General features: G+C 56.0%; 1 protein-coding gene across 2 annotated transcripts in view; it reads left to right on the top strand.

Moving 5' to 3' along the window:
• Nucleotides 1-15714, top strand: part of LOC121272973 (neurexin-2-like) — a 2565635-nt gene that overhangs the window by 2057868 nt on the left and 492053 nt on the right. For both annotated transcript variants that reach the window (XM_041179880.1, XM_041179879.1), the window contains exon 24: nt 7767-7938. In XM_041179880.1, coding sequence (XP_041035814.1) covers nt 7767-7938 — 172 coding nt within the window. The remainder of the gene's footprint in view (nt 1-7766; nt 7939-15714) is intronic.

Below are 15714 nucleotides of genomic sequence, written 5' to 3'. Positions count from 1 at the left end.
CATCACCCCTCCCACAATGTTACTGAACTCCATCACCCCTCCCACAATGTTACTAAACCCCGTCACCCCTCCCACAATGTTACTGAACCCCGTCACCCCTCCCACAATGTTACTGAACTCCGTCACCCCTCCCACAATGTTACTGAACTCCATCACCCCTCCCACAATGTTACTGAACTCCATCACCCCTCCCACAATGTTACTGAACTCCATCACCCCTCCCACAATGTTACTGAGCCCCTTCACCCCTCCCACAATGTTACTGAATCCCATCACCCCTCCAATGTTACTAAACCCCGTCACCCCTCCCACAATGTTACTGAACTCCATCACCCCTCCCACAATGTTACTAAACCCCGTCATCCCTCCCACAATGTTACTAAACCCCGTCACCCCTCCCACAATGTTACTGAACCCCGTCACCCCTCCCACAATGTTACTGAGCCCCGTCACCCCTCCCACAATGTTACTAAACCCCGTCACCCCTCCCACAATGTTACTAAACCCCGTCACCCCTCCCACAATGTTACTGAACTCCATCACCCTCCCACAATGTTACTGAACTCCATCACCCCTCCCACAATGTTACTGAACTCCATCACCCCTCCCACAATGTTACTGAACTCCATCACCCTCCCACAATGTTACTGAACTCCATCACCCCTCCCACAATGTTACTGAGCCCCGTCACCCCTCCCACAATGTTACTAAACCCCGTCACCCCTCCCACAATGTTACTGAACTCCATCACCCTCCCACAATGTTACTGAGCCCCGTCACCCCTCCCACAATGTTACTGAACTCCATCACCCCTCCCACAATGTTACTGAGCCCCGTCACCCCTCCCACAATGTTACTGAGCCCCGTCACCCCTCCCACAATGTTACTGAACTCCATCACCCTCCCACAATGTTACCGATTCGACACATCCATTATAGACTCCACCCATTACAGACTCCACTCTTTATAGACTCCACCCACTACAGACCCACCCTTTATGGACCCACCCTTATTAGACCCGCCCTGTACAGACCCTGGCCTGTATAAACCCCATGCATTATAGACCCTGTCCATTTTTGATCCCCTCATTAGAGACCCCACCCTTTATTAGACTTTTTCTACTTTGGTGATGGGATATTGATCCATGTGTATAAATTTGTCTCTGGGTCAATTGTTGCTGATGTGCCGGGTCACAATTAAATCCTCAAATCATTGCTGTAACTGGACAATGTTATACCGTAAAACGTTAGTCAATCCCCGTAAGTCAGCAGGGAAACAAAATGGTGACAGATAGAGGGTCTCGGCAGGGAGGGCTGTACTAGATGCTTTTGGGGTTCAGAGAGAGGGTGCAGAGTGGAGGGAGAGCAGGCCGGATACAGGGAGGACTCTGGCACTCGAGGGGAACTGGAGAGGGGGATGGAGACCTGAACACACGAGAACCCACCAGCAAGAGGCAAGGGAAGCTAAACCCTTTGGAAAACCCTGGTTAGGCCTTAGGCCTCAGCTGGAGCATGGTGCCCCACTCTGGGCACCGCACTGTGGGAAGGACGTCTAGGCCCCGGGAGAGGGTGCGGAGGGAGATTTACCGGAATGGGACCAGGGATGAGGAGATTTCCGTTCATGTGGAGAGACTGGAGACACCGGGATTGTTCTCCTCAGAGCGGGGAAGGTTAAGGGGGTGACTTAATTGGGGTGTTCAACATCATGAGCGATTGACTAAATAAGGAGTGACTATTCCCAGTGGCAGGGGGGTCGGTAACCAGAGGGGGACACAGATTGAAGAGAATCGGCTAAAGAACCAAGGAGCTATGAGAGGCGCGCGGTCAGTTTTGCACTGGCCTTCCCTTACCGAGAGTGCAAGAGGTTCCTCGAAAACCCCCCACCCCACCGGGGTTCGGGAGTGGGATTCGGAGCTGCGCGATGGTCTGGAGGCGCGGCTGGAGTGACCTCAGGAGGACACTCCCACCCCCTCCCGCCACCCCCGACCCTGGCCGCGCTAAGATGGAAGAATGACCCCTCGCTCCGGTAAAGGTCACCGCTGACTGCCAGCCAGGCTGCCTGCCTGTGTCTCTATTCAAATCCCCTAATTGAAGCAAATGTAGCCCTTGATGGAATTCGCTAGAGCGTGACGGGCTGATAGACTCGAGTTGTCAGGTTGTTATCGTACAGCGCACCTCGGGCCCTCTCCCCCTCCCCGCTGACCTCTGGCCACACACCTCCCCCCACCCCCCTCGCATACGGAGACCTCCCTCCCCAACCACTCACCGCCCACCAAGTGAGAGATCACTAAACACTGCCTGTGCAGAGCACCCTTCCTCAGAACTGACCCTCTGACAGTGCTGCACTGTCGGAGGGTCAGTACTGAGGGAGCGCTGCACTGTCGGAGGGTCAGTACTGAGGGATTGCCGCACTGTCGGAGTGTCAGTACTGAGGGAGCGCTGCACTGTCGGAGGGTCAGAATTGAGAGAATGCTGCACTGTCGGAGGGTCAGTACTGAGGGAGAGCTGCACTGTCGGAGGGTCAGTACTGAGGGAGCGCTGCACTGTCGGAGGGTCAGAATTGAGAGAGTGCTGCACTGTCGGAGGGTCAGTACTGAGGGAGCGCTGCACTGTCGGAGGGTCAGTACTGAGGGACTGCTGCACTGTCAGAGGGTCAGTACTGAGGGAGTGCTGCACTGTCGGAGGGTCAGAATTGAGAGAATGCTGCACTGTCGGAGGGTCAGTACTGAGGGAGAGCTGCACTGTCGGAGGGTCAGTACTGAGGGAGCGCTGCACTGTCGGAGGGTCAGAATTGAGAGAGTGCTGCACTGTCGGAGGGTCAGTACTGAGGGAGCGCTGCACTGTCGGAGGGTCAGTACCGAGGGAGCGCTGCACTGTCGGAGGGTCAGAATTGAGAGAGCGCTGCACTGTCGGAGGGTCAGTACTGAGGGAGTGCTGCACTGTCAGAGGGTCAGTACTGAGGAAGTGCTGCACTGTCGGAGGGTCAGTACTGAAGGATTGCTGCACTGTCGGATGTCAGTACTGAGGGAGTGCTGCACTGTCGGAGGGTCAGTACTGAGGGAGTGCTGCACTGTCGGAGGGTCAGTACCGAGGGAGTGCTGCACTGTCGGAGGGTCAGTACTGAGGGAGTGCTGCACTGTCGGAGGATCAGAACTGAGGGACTGCTGCACTACCAGAGGGTCCGTACTGAGGGAGATTTAATCGAGGTGTTCAACATCACAAGGCAGTTTGGACAGAGTAAATAAGGAGAGACTGTTCCCAGCGGCAGGAGGGTCGGTAACCAGAGGGGGACACAGATTGAAGAGAATCGGTTAAAGAACCAGAGGAGGGAGATGAGGAGAATGTTTTTTTTACACAGCAAGTTGTTGTGATCTGGAAGGCGCTGCCTGAAAGGGCGGCGGAAGCAGATTCAATCGGAACTTTGGACAAATACTCGAAGGGGAAAAGATTTTTTACAGAGACACGGAGAGCAGGGAGTGGGACTAACAGTGTCAGCACAGGCGCATTGGGCAGAATGGCCTCTCATGCGCTGGAAGGTTCCATGACAGCGCTCGGCAAAAGGACTATCAAAGTTTCCTTTTCGCAGGGGGGGGCTTTTAAAATTCATTTGTGCTTGAGATGCGGACATCACTGGCCGGGCCCAGCACGTATTGTCCGGTCCCTAAGTGCCCCCTTGAGAAGGTGGTGGTGGTGGTGAGCCGCCTTCTTGAGTCGCTGCAGTCCCGTGTGGTGTAGGTACACCCACGGCGCTGTTAGGGAGGGGAGTCCCGGGATTTTGACCCATGCAGCGATGGCCCTAGAGTTATGTATATCCACCCTCGGCTGACAACCCCTCCGCGCTCTGTCACCAGCACCAGCTGTGCCCCCGAGACTATCCACGTCCGTCAGCATCAAAACACATTTAATTACCCGTAAACGATGACACTGACTGAATCACCCACAGGCAGCCAGTTGGACATTAACCCTTAATGGACTGGAATACAGCGCTTGGGTTTTAAGGAGCAACTTTTCGGAAGGGAGAGAGAGAGAGGGAGGCGGAGAGGTTAAGGGAGGGAGTTCCAAAGCTTAGGGCCCCCCCCATCCAAGGCAGCCGAAGGCCCGGCCGCCAATAGCGGAGCGATGGGAAATCGTGGGGGTTGGGGTTCGAGAGGCCGGAATCGGAGGATGGCGGAGATTCCGGAGGGCGTGTCGGGTAAGGAGGAGGCGAGAAGGCGGAGAGCTGGATGGAGATTTGCTTTTTTTTTTTTCCCCCCAATTGCTGGGCTGCCAGTCCTGGGAGCCAGTGGGTTTTTTTTTGGGAGGGGGGGGTAGAGCGAGGGGGTCGGGGGGGGGGCTTGGCCAGAGGCTCGCAGAGCTCGGGATGAGCCGTGCGCGGGGGGAATAGGCTGCCCGCCCGGTGTCGGGGGGAGGGGTGGGGAGCCCAGCCATGAATTGCAGGGCGGGGACCCTCGGCCTGCGGGGTACGGTGTAGTGGGGGGGGAAATTGGGAGGAGTGGGGTGGGGGACAGGATTTTCTCCGGGACTTTGGCAGGCGCAGGCTTGCCAGACGCCCAGCTCCTGGGTCCACCCCTGCCTGTGCCACCAGCCCGCACCCTCGCAATCCCCTGCTGGAGCCCATGGTGGGCGAAGGGAGGATTCGGGGGACGTGGGTGGGGTGCTGGACACCACCTCCCTCCCCCCCACCACCGCACCCACCCACCCCACCCACCTCCCCCTCCATCCCAGCTACGCTGAGCGCATTAGAGTGTTGCTTGGATGGCTCCGACCCGGGCATTGATGGGCGGACTATTTGACTCTGGCATGCATCGCTCCCGCCCACCTTCCAGCGACTGAGAGCTCTCGGGCAGGTTTGGGGGGTGAGGGGCAAAGCTGGCTGACTTTTGGGGCTGGGAGGGGAAAGCAGACACCAGGCGGGACACAGGGCGGGTGTTGCAAGCAAGACCTAGCGATCGAGCCCGGTTTGGGTAGCCGGGTGCTTGGTGTGGGGGGGGGAGGGGGAAGAGGGGAGGCTGAGGCCAGCTTGGGGGTCCCGGCGCAGCCGTTGCGCTAACATCGCCCAAGATTCAGGCACTCGCTAGCCCGAAGCAGGAGATCGCTCGCTCATCATGACAGAGAGGGCGACGCGTGCTAAATAGCTCATTAGGGAGATGCGAGAGACGTCTGCATTTCAGACCCAGACAGTGCTTCCTTTCCGCTGAAAGGACTACTCTCGGGAGCTGCATCACTTTTCGGAGATTGGGGAAGGAGGCGAGTGTGTGGCTGGGCACCCACACCCACCGGAACAGGGACAAAAGTAAAACTGCCGAGAGCTGGGAATCCGGTTCAGGCCTGCAGTGGCAGAAGGGAAAGGGGACATCAGCATTAAATCAGGATTAGACGAGGCTTACGTTAGGAGCTGACACTGGGGTTTATACACTGACTCACCAGCGCCGGCTGGCTTGCTAAATTCGCCAGCCCCCTTTGACTCCCAGGAGACGTCAAAGGATGGTTAAGGTCTCCTTGTAGTCTCATTGGGAGAAGTGAGTTCTATTAACATAGAAACTAGGAGCAGGAGGAGGCCATTCGGCCCTTCGAGCCTGCTCCGCCATTCATTACGATCATGGCTGATCATCCAACTCAATAGCCTACTCCCGCTTTCTCCCCGTACCCTTTGATCCCATTCACCCCAAAAGCTATATCCAACTCCTTCTTGAAAACATACAATGTTTTGGTCTCAGTTACTTTCTGTGGTAGCGAATTCCACTCTCTGGGTGAAGAAATTTCTCCTCATCGCAGTCCTAAATGGTCTACCCCGTACCCTCAGACTGTGACCCCTGGCTCTGGACTCCCCCCACCATCGGGAACATCCTTCCTGCATCTACCCTGTCTGGTCCTGTTAGAATTCTATAGGTTTCTATGAGATCCCCCCTCATTCTTCTGAACTCCAGCGAATATAATCCTAACCGACTCAATCTCTCCTCATATGTCAGTCCTGCCATCCCAGGAATCAGTCGGGTAAACCTTTGCTGCACTCCCTCTATAGCAAGTACATCCTTCCTCAGATAAGGAGACCAAAACTGCACACAATATTCCAGGTGTGGTCTCACCAAGGCCCTGTACCATTGCAGCAAGACATCCCTGTTCCTGTACTCAAATCCTCCGGCTATGAAGACCTAAAGATTCAAAGACAAGGGGTCGGGGGGGGGTGGGGCAGGATTTTTTGGTTGGCCGGATTGGGATGGGCCGGGGAATGGACGCCCGACTCGCAAATTCACGCTGGTTGGCCAGCTAATGGGCGGCCGGCTTTGTAGCGCGTGCTGAAAGAATCACAGAATCACACAGTGCAGAAGAGGCCCTTCGGCCCATCGAGTCTGCACTGACACGTGAGAAACACCTGACCCACCTACCTAACCCCATTTACCAGCGCTTGGCCCATAGCCTTGAATGTTCTGACGTGCCAAGTACTCATCCAGGTACTTTTTAAAGGATGTGAGGCAACCCGCCTCCACCACCCTCCCAGGCAGCACATTCCAGACCCTCACCACCCTCTGGGTAAAAGGGTTTTTCCTCACATCCCCCCTAAACCTCCTGCCCCTCACCTTGAACTTATGTCCCCTGGTGACTGACCCTTCAACTGAGGGGAACAGCTGCCCCCTATCCACCCTGTCCATGCCCCTCATAATCTTGTACACCTCGATCAGGTCACCCCTCAGTCTTCTCTGCTCCAATGAAAACAACCCAAGTCTATCCAACCTCTCTTCATAACTTAAATGTTTCATCCCAGGCAACATCCTGGTGAATCTCCTCTGCACCCCCTCCAGTGCAATCACATCCTTCCTATAATGTGGCGACCAGAACTGCACACAGTACTCCAGCTGTGGCCTCACCAAGGTTCTATACAACACCAACATGACCTCCCTACTTTTGTAATTTATGCCTCGATTGATGAAGGCAAGTGTCCCACGTGCCTTTTTCACCACCCCACTAACATGCCCCTCTGCCTTCAGAGATGTAAAGGCTCAGTGCTGCCAGGGTTTGGGGGTGCGAGCAGCAATCGCTCCCCGAAGGCAGAGAGCTGCCTCGGAGTTGGTGGGGGGGGGGGTACTGAAAACCCGAACAGCCTGAAGTGAAGGCCATAGAAACCGGAGGCGGGGTTGGGGGGGGAAGGAAGATTAAAAAAAAGGCCTCCAAGCTTCATAATCGCTCGCCCGAAGACGCAGGCGACGGAAGCGCCACCTCCCGGCGATTTACTTTTTAAATCTCAATTCACCGCGGAGACCTGGCCCCCCCGCCCCGCGGACCAGGTTTCCCCGAAAACTGCCAAGGCCGATTTGCCTGCCTTCGCCCACGTTCGAGGGAGACCCCCTTGTGCTAGTGCCTGCACTCCCCCCACCCCCCCCCAACTACCCACCAAACCGGCCTTTCTCGTCGATTCGGTCGGCTACTCCCACCTCAAACGAGCGGCTTGTCCCTCGAATCCCCCCCCTCCCCGAACCGTCTCCACCCCCACCTCCCCCCCCCCCCCCCCCTCCCCCTCCCCCACACCCCCACCACCCTCCCTCAAAACCTCCCTCTTCGGCTAGACGCTCAGCCACCTGCCCTGTAACTACCTCCTCACGTGGCACCGGGGGTCAAGTTATGTTCCGTGACCCTCCCTGTGAAGAGCCCGCCGGGGAGGTTTCCATTCTGGCGCTACGTAAATGCAAGTCGTTTTTGTTGTTGTTGTTGTTGTCCCGTCCTTTTGCTAACCGCTTCCCTCTCTCTCTCTCCCTCTCCCTCCCTCCGCAGGAACAAGGGAAAATTCAGGTGATATTTAACGTGGGGACCGATGACATTGTGATCGAGGAGACGAACATCGTCGTCAACGACGGCAAGTACCACGTGGTGCGGTTCACGAGAAGCGGCGGGAACGCCACGCTGCAGGTGGACAACTGGCCCATCAACGAGCGCTATCCAGTGGGTAAGTCACCGTCCCTGACCTGTGACCTCCGCCCCCTCTCCCCCCCCCCCCCCTCCAACCCCCAACCGCCAGCCCTGCTTCAGGACTTGGGCCTTGGCGACGGGTCGAAGCAAATTAAAAAGCGCGCGGAGCAGTGGGAAGGCTGCCCGTCGTCGCGGCAACGTGGCTCTTTAAGAAGGTTTGGCGGTCGGAATAGCGGAGGCCGGGGTCCGCTTCCGGCCCCACCCCCACCCCCCTTCCAACGTGAAAAGAAGGTGGGTCTTGTGAAGGGGAATCTGCTTTGAAATGCGGCCCGTAATCGAGCGTTTGTGCTGTTGATGATGTCCGACCGGCTTGCCCTAGACCAGGCCCCCCCCCCCCCCCCCCCCCCCGGCGGCTTTAGGCCTCAGGTCGTGTTTGAAGGCCGCACCTTTGCGTGCCTAACACCTCCCCACCCCCCCCCCCCCCCCCCCCCCCCCGCCCTCCCCTTCGCCTCTACGTCTGGACGGCTCATTCAGGCCTTCGTGTCCCCCTTGCCGTCCCCCCTTCGCGGTCAGCTCTGCTTAGGCGAGGGTGGGAGCGTTTGGGGGGGGAGGGTGGCAAATCGCCTCCGGGCAGCAGGGCTCCAACCTGGCCAGGTAGGCCGGGCGGTCCCGCTGTCAGGTCCTTGAGGAGGCCTTAGGGAGGCCGGAGCTTTTGGACGACCGTGACGGGCAAAGTACCCCGTGGATACCGAAGGGTAAAAGGCTGGGCCGATCCCAGGATCGATCCGGTTGGGCAAGGCACACCTCCCCCCCCCCCTCCTCCCCCTCCTCTGTCCGGGGCCAAAGTTCGGCCAGTGTCTCCGCTGCCGCCTTCAGCTCAGGGCCGAGGACGGCAAGAAAGGTGGCCGGAGAGGAGGCTGTAGGGCCGGAAGCGAGGCACCGGCGGCTTTTCCTTGCCTCAGAGGGCCAGAGGCGTCCCTCGCCAGACCGGGGCTTGCGCGATCAGGCCTTGGCCAGTCTTGGTGGGATTGTTGCTGCGCGAGGGAGGCAGGGAAAGGAGGGATCTCTCTCTGTCTCTGTCTGTCTCTCTCTGGTGCTGGCTGGATGTCAAATTCCGTCAGCTTCTCCGGCTCTTGACCGCGTCGCAGTCTCGGTGGCACCTCCGGCACTCGGAAGTAGAGATCCTTCGAGGCCTCTGGCTCGGCAACTCTGATCGGCCTTCCCGATTCTAGTGGCTCCACCGCTGGCGGCCGGGCCTTCAGCTGCCTGTGGGGGGTGGGGGTGGCCTGAGCTCTGGAATTCCCTCCCTCTCAACCTCCCCCTGTCTCTCCCTCTCTCTCCCTCCTTTAAGACGCTCCTTAAAATCGACCCCTTTGACCGAGCTTTTGACCGCCTGTCCCCCAACTATCTCCTGATGTGGCTTGGCTTGGCTTGGCGTGGGGTGGGGTGGGGGTGCAAATTGTTGTCTGATACATGCTGCTGTGAAGCACCTTGAGATGTGTGACTGAGCTATAGGTCCTACATATATCTATCTATCTAGATATGTACGCAAGCATTTACTCTTCAGGAGAGAATTGTTCCGTATATCACAGAATCACAGAGCGCAGAAGAGGCCCTTCGGCCCATCGAGTCTGTACCGGCACGTATATAAATGTACTTTAAAAGCCAGTAGAGGCTATGTTTGTGACTAGAGTGGCAGACCTAGGCAGCAGCGTGGATGTATAACAAAATCCAGCTCCCCCTTTTTTTTTCCCGAGGCGCTAGCACGTCGGGAGGAGATCAGTGAGCCTCGCCAAACTTGGATGGGGGACAGCTCCGGCCTGAATCCGGCCCCGCTTCCCTCCCTCGTACTCCTCCCCCGGGCACTGCGTCCACCCCTTCCCCATCTGACAAAGCGCTCAGCTGCCGTTCCGGAGGATCAGTGCCACATCCGGGGGCTCGGATTTAGCGCCGGGAGGCCTGCGCCCATTGATGTCAGCAGCAGCCGCCGCCGCCGCCGCCGCCCCCGCCCCCCTCGCCTCCCATCCCACCACAGCGCCGGTGTCTCCCAGCGCCGAATCTCCCTGTTTCTTGTTTGGTGCCGCCACCACCATCCCCCCCCCCCACCCCCCCCATTCTCTCATTGGAACAGGAGGAGCCCCACTCAACCCTTGGAGCCCATGTTATATAGGAACAGAAGGAGGCCATTCAGCCCTTCAAACCTGTTATATAGGAACAGACGTAGGCCATTCAGCCCTTCGATCCTGTTATATAAGAACAGAAGGCCATTCAGCCCTTCAAACCTGTTATATAGGAACAGAAGGAGGCCATTCAGCCCTTCAAACTTGTTATATAAGAACAGAAGGAGGCCATTCAGCCCTTCAAAACCTGTTATATAGGAACAGGCGTAGGCCATTCAGCCCTTCAAAACCTGTTATATAGGAACAGGCGTAGGCCATTCAGCCCTTCAAAACCTGTTATATAGGAACAGGCATAGGCTATTCGGCCCTTCAAAACCTGTTATATAGGAACAGGCATAGGCCATTCAGCCCTTCAAGCCGGTTATATAGGAACAGAAGTAGGTCATTCAGCCCTTCAAACCTGTTATATAGGAACAGGCGTAGGCCATTCAGCCCTTCAAACCTGTTATATAGGAACAGACGTAGGCCATTCAGCCCTTTAAACCTGTTATGTAGGAACAGAAGGAGGCCATTCAGCCCTTCAATCCTGTTATATAGGAACAGAAGGAGGCCATTCAGCCCTTTAAACCTATTATATAGGAACAGAAGGAGGCCATTCAGCCCTTCAAACCTGTTATATAGGAACAGAAGGAGGCCATTCAGCCCTTCAAACCTGTTATATAGGAACAGAAGGAGGCCATTCAGCCCTTCAAACCTGTTATATAGGAACAGAAGGAGGCCATTCAGCCCTTCAAACCTGTTATGTAGGAACAGAAGGAGGCCATTTAGCCCTTTAAACCTGTTATATAGGAACAGAAGGAGGCCATTTAGCCCTTTAAACCTATTATATAGGAACAGAAGGAGGCCATTCAGTCCTTCAACTCCCTCTCTAACAGCGCTGTGGGTGTACCTACACCACATGGACTGCAGCGGCTCAAGAAGGCAGCTCAGTACCACCTTCTCAAGGGCAATTAGGGATGGACAATAAATTTTGGGCCCAGCCAGTGACTCTCACTTCCCGTGAAAGAATTAGTAAAAAAAATAATCACAGACGCCAATCTTCAGCCAATTTGATTCACTCCACGTGATATCAAGAAACAACTGAAGGCACTGGAAACTGCAAAAACTATGGGCCCTGACAACATTCTGGCAATAGTACTGAAGACTTGTGCTCCAGAACTTGCCGTGCCCCTAGCCAAGCTGTTCCAGTACAGCTACAACACTGGCATCTACCCGGCTATGTGGAAAATTGCCCAGGTATGTCCTTTACACAAAAAGCAGGAGAAATCCAACCCGGCCAATTACTGTCCCATCAATCTACTCTCCATCATCAGTAAAGTGATGGAAGGGATCATCAACAGTGCTATCAAGCGACACTTGCTTAGCAATAACCTGCTCACTGATGCCCAGTTTGGGTTCCACCAGGGTCACTCAGCTCCTGACCTCATTACAGCCTTGGTTCAAACGTGGACAAAAGAGCTGAACTCCCACAGTGAGATGAGAGTGACTGCCCTTGATATCAAGGCCGCATTTAACCAAGTGTGGCATCAAGGAGCCCCAGCAAAACTGGAGTCAATGGGAATCGGGGGGAAAACTCTCCGCTGGTTGGAGTCATACCTAGCACAAAGAAAGATGGTTGTGGTTGTTGGAGATCAGTCATCTCAGCTCGAGGACATCACTGCAGGAGTTCCTCAGGGTAGTGTCCTCGGCCCAACCATCTTCAGCTGCTTCATCAATGACCTGGGTCCAATATTAACCCCTTAGTCAAAATCGCTAAAGACAGATGATCCGGGTCATTATCGCATTGCTGTTGTGGGATCTTGCTGTGCGCAAGTTTCCTGCTGCATTTCCTTCACCACAGCAGCGACTACACTTCAAAAACCGCCTCCTCGGCTGTGAAGCCTCTTGAGAAACCTTGTGGTTGTAAAAGGCGCAATATATCTCAGCCTTTTTTAGGACTGGTGGGTTTTCGACACAGTGAGAAGCTCCCCCAGGTTGGCCTGAGCAGCGTGATAGGCCTTTCTGTTTTAGGAGCACGTTGATAAAGATCTCCCAAAGGCCCATTTGATCGGTTCACTGTGTAGAGGGGGGGGGGGGGGGGGGGGGGGGGGGGGGGGAAGATGGTGGTGGGGGGATGGAAAATGGTCATTCAGTTAAAATGGTTCCATGTTTGATTGTCTGACTGGGTTGAGTTCTCCAGTTTGGGAGCATTTCGCCGAGATGGGAAAGGTTAGCCAGTTTTCCCAGGGACTGCAGCCTGGCTATGGATCAAACAGGCCCTTTAGTAGCGGATGCGGTGGGTCAGCAGGGACCTCCCTCCCTGCTCCCCTTCCCCACCCCCCCCAGCCCCCACCAACACCAACCCCAGCTCGAGTGAGCTTCGGCAGGCTTCACTTGCCACTTGTCTCAGCGTCTGCACTGACTGCACGAGGTTCAGTCCCGTTTGCGACGACTCAGGTCATGGAGCCCCGCGTGCAGCAAGACCTGGGCATCAACCAGGCTCGGACCGACGAGCGGCAAACGACATTGGCACCACACAAGTGCCAGGCATTGACCATCTCCAACAAGAGGAGAAACTAACCACCCCCCACCCTTGGCCATTACCATCGCTGAATCCCCATCGCCCCCCTGACTATCGACATCCTGGGGGGTTACCATTAACCAGAAACTGAACTGGACCGGGGCACCTCACAGTCTCCTCTACGCTAGAGAAAAGTGCTCCGATCTTTCTCACGGGTATGGTCTTTCAGCCCTGGTATTAACTTTGCAAACCTTCCTGTGTCTCGTCCAGTTCCCCGGTACCCTTTTCATAACAGAACTGTTCACAGTAACTCCAATGGTGGCCTAGCGAGGTTCCATACAAGTTCCACATTAAAATCTTTGTGTTTCAAATCGGCCCCTTTAGAAACAAGCCAATATTTTAGTGAGGCCTGGGTGTGTGAGAGTAAGTGGTGATGTCCCTTAAGCTAGCAGTGCGTGATATCCCCGTGTCTGAATTTGTGATGGTTTTTTTTTGAGTGTGCAAGTTGAGAGTGATGGGATGGTTGACTTACCCTGGCGGCGCAGATGAGATTATTCATCCTCTTTCTGCACTGGATGCAGGTCAATGGGACTAGCGGAATAATATTTCGGCACAGGCTGGAAGGGCCGAATGGCCTGTTTTCTGTGCTGTAGTGTTCTGTGGTTCTATGGATGGCTGACCTGTGCAGCATTAGCAATGACCGCCACTGCCACCACTTCCCAAGCCGGAGTGGGCCATATCCACCCACCCCGGGGGCAGAGGACATCACGACAGGCCTCCCTGGTACCCAGCAGGCATTCCAGTCATCCAACTTGGGAGCTGCCGTCTTCTCCCCTTTTGCAAACCTTCCTGTGTTTCGTCCAGTTCCCCGGTACCCGTTTTGTAACAGAACTGTTCACAGTAACTCCAGTCGCGGCCCTAGCGAGGTTCCATACAAGTTCCATACGTTAAAATCTCTGTGTTTCAAATCGGCCCCTTTAGAAACAAGACCAATATTTTATTGAGGCCTGGGGCAGATCAGCCACCATCTTACTGAGTGACAAGACAGGCATGAGGGGCCGACTCCTGCTCCTATTCCTTACGTTGCTATGTTATTTCCCTCTCTTTGCCCCGGTTTTGCCCTCAGTCTCTTTATCTTTGCGGGACTTCACGTGAAAACCATGGTAGGCCGAAGCCTTTACAGACCAATCCAGCATAGAGAGAGAGACAGAGAGAGACATGGAGAGAGAGACAGAGGGAAAGAGAAACAGAGAGAGATAGAGAGAGAGAAAGAGAGAGAGGGACACAAGTAGAGATACGGAGAGATACAGAGAAAGAAACAGAGAGAGAGAGGGACACGGAGAGATACAGAGAGACCCAGAGAGAGAGAGGGAGGGAGACAGAGGCAGAGAGAGAGAGAGAAAGAGAGAGACAGAGAGAGAGAGAAACAGAGAGAGAGGGACACGGCGAGATACAGAGAGACCCAGAGAAACAGAGAGAGAGGGAGGGAGACAGAGGCAGAGAGAGGGAGAGAGCGAGACAGAGCAAAGAGAGACAGAGCAAAGAGAGACAGAGAAAAGAGAGACAGAGAGAGAGAGACAGAGAGAGAGACAGAGAGAGGGACAGAGAGAGGGACACAGGGAGAGATACGGAGAGACACAGAGAGAGACACAGAGAGAGAGAGGGACACAAGGAGAGATACAAAGAAAGAGACACAGAGAGAGGGAGAAGGAGACAGGGAGAGAGGGAGGGAGACACAGAAAGAGATACGCAGAGAGAGACACAGAGAGAGAGAGAGAGAGAGGGGCAGGGAGAGATACAGAGAGACCCAGAGAGACACAGGGACGGAGACAGAGAGAGAGAGAGACACAGAGAGAGAGACACAGGGAAAGATAGAGAGATACAGAGAGACACAGGGAGAGAGACACAGGGAGACACGGGGGGGAGACAGAGAGACGGAGAGGGAGACAGAGAGAGAGAGAACTCAAAGACGGAAACAAAATTCACCTGGCTGAGATTGTACAGGAACCCTGGCAGCCATTTTGTGAGCCTCCAGCCCACCCCACCCCACCCCAGCCCCCCGCCACCCCGGTATGCCGCTTCCCTTGGCGGCAGTATTCAGACAGGCTGAGGGACAGTGAGAGAAGTGGCAGGAATGGCGGCTGCAGAGTTCCGCCGGGAGATGGGCGGAGAGTTCCTTTCCAGATGTTGCCCCCCACACCCTCCGCCCTGTGTTAGCCTCGTCTCTCGATTGGGGCCGCCCCCACCCCCCTGGATCCTTGCTGGAACTTTCCCTGGCGGAAGGCTTCCGGCACCTTCTTTCCTCTCAGTTGACCGGGTGGACCCCTGAATGGCCATCAGGGGACAGCAAAAGGGGTGGTGGTGGTGGATGGGTGGGGGTGGGTGGGGGGGTGGTGGTGATTGTTGTTTGGGGGGTGGTGGGTGGAGGGTGGGGGGTGGTAGTGGTGGGGGGTGGTGGTGGTGGTGGTGGGTGGGGATTGGTGGTAGTGGGTGGGTGGTGGGTGTTGATGGGTGGGTAGGAGTTGGTGGATGGTGGGTGGGTCGTGTGTGTTGATGGGTGGGTAGGGGTTGGTGGATGGGGGGGTGGTGGTGGGTGGGGGGTGGTGGTGGTGGGTCGCTGGTGGGTGGTGAGTGGATGGGGGGCGGTGGTGGCGGGTCGATGGTGGGTGGTGGTGAGTGGGGGGGTGGTGGTGAGTGGGTGGGGGGAGGTGGTGGTGGGTTGGTCGATGGTGGGTGGTGGTGGGTGGGGGGAGGTGGTGGTGGGTCGATGGTGGGTGGTGGGTGGATGGGGGGCGGTGGTGGTGGGTCGATGGTGGGTGGTGGTGAGTGGGGGGTGGTGGTGAGTGGGTGGGGGGAGGTGGTGGTGGGTTGGTCGATGGGGGGTGGTGGGTGGGTGGTGAGTGGGGGTGGATGGGTGGTGGTGAGTGGTGGGTGGTGGTGGATAGGGGGAGGTGGTGGTGGGTTGATGGTGGGTGGTGAGTGGGGGTGGGGGGTGTTCTGCCATGCAGTAAATGATATTAATCTGGAAGTTTCCACTTCATGGAGCGGGAGTTAGACCCTGCTTTACTCAGGCTACAGGGCGACAGGAGTAAAAGCAGACTTAACCGTGAATGGCAAGCATCATAGATAGAGC

The sequence above is a fragment of the Carcharodon carcharias genome, chromosome 37 (genome assembly GCF_017639515.1).
Source record: "Carcharodon carcharias isolate sCarCar2 chromosome 37, sCarCar2.pri, whole genome shotgun sequence".
In the NCBI taxonomy this organism is placed as follows: domain Eukaryota; kingdom Metazoa; phylum Chordata; class Chondrichthyes; order Lamniformes; family Lamnidae; genus Carcharodon; species Carcharodon carcharias.
This window is presented reverse-complemented; position numbering and strand designations above follow the sequence as displayed.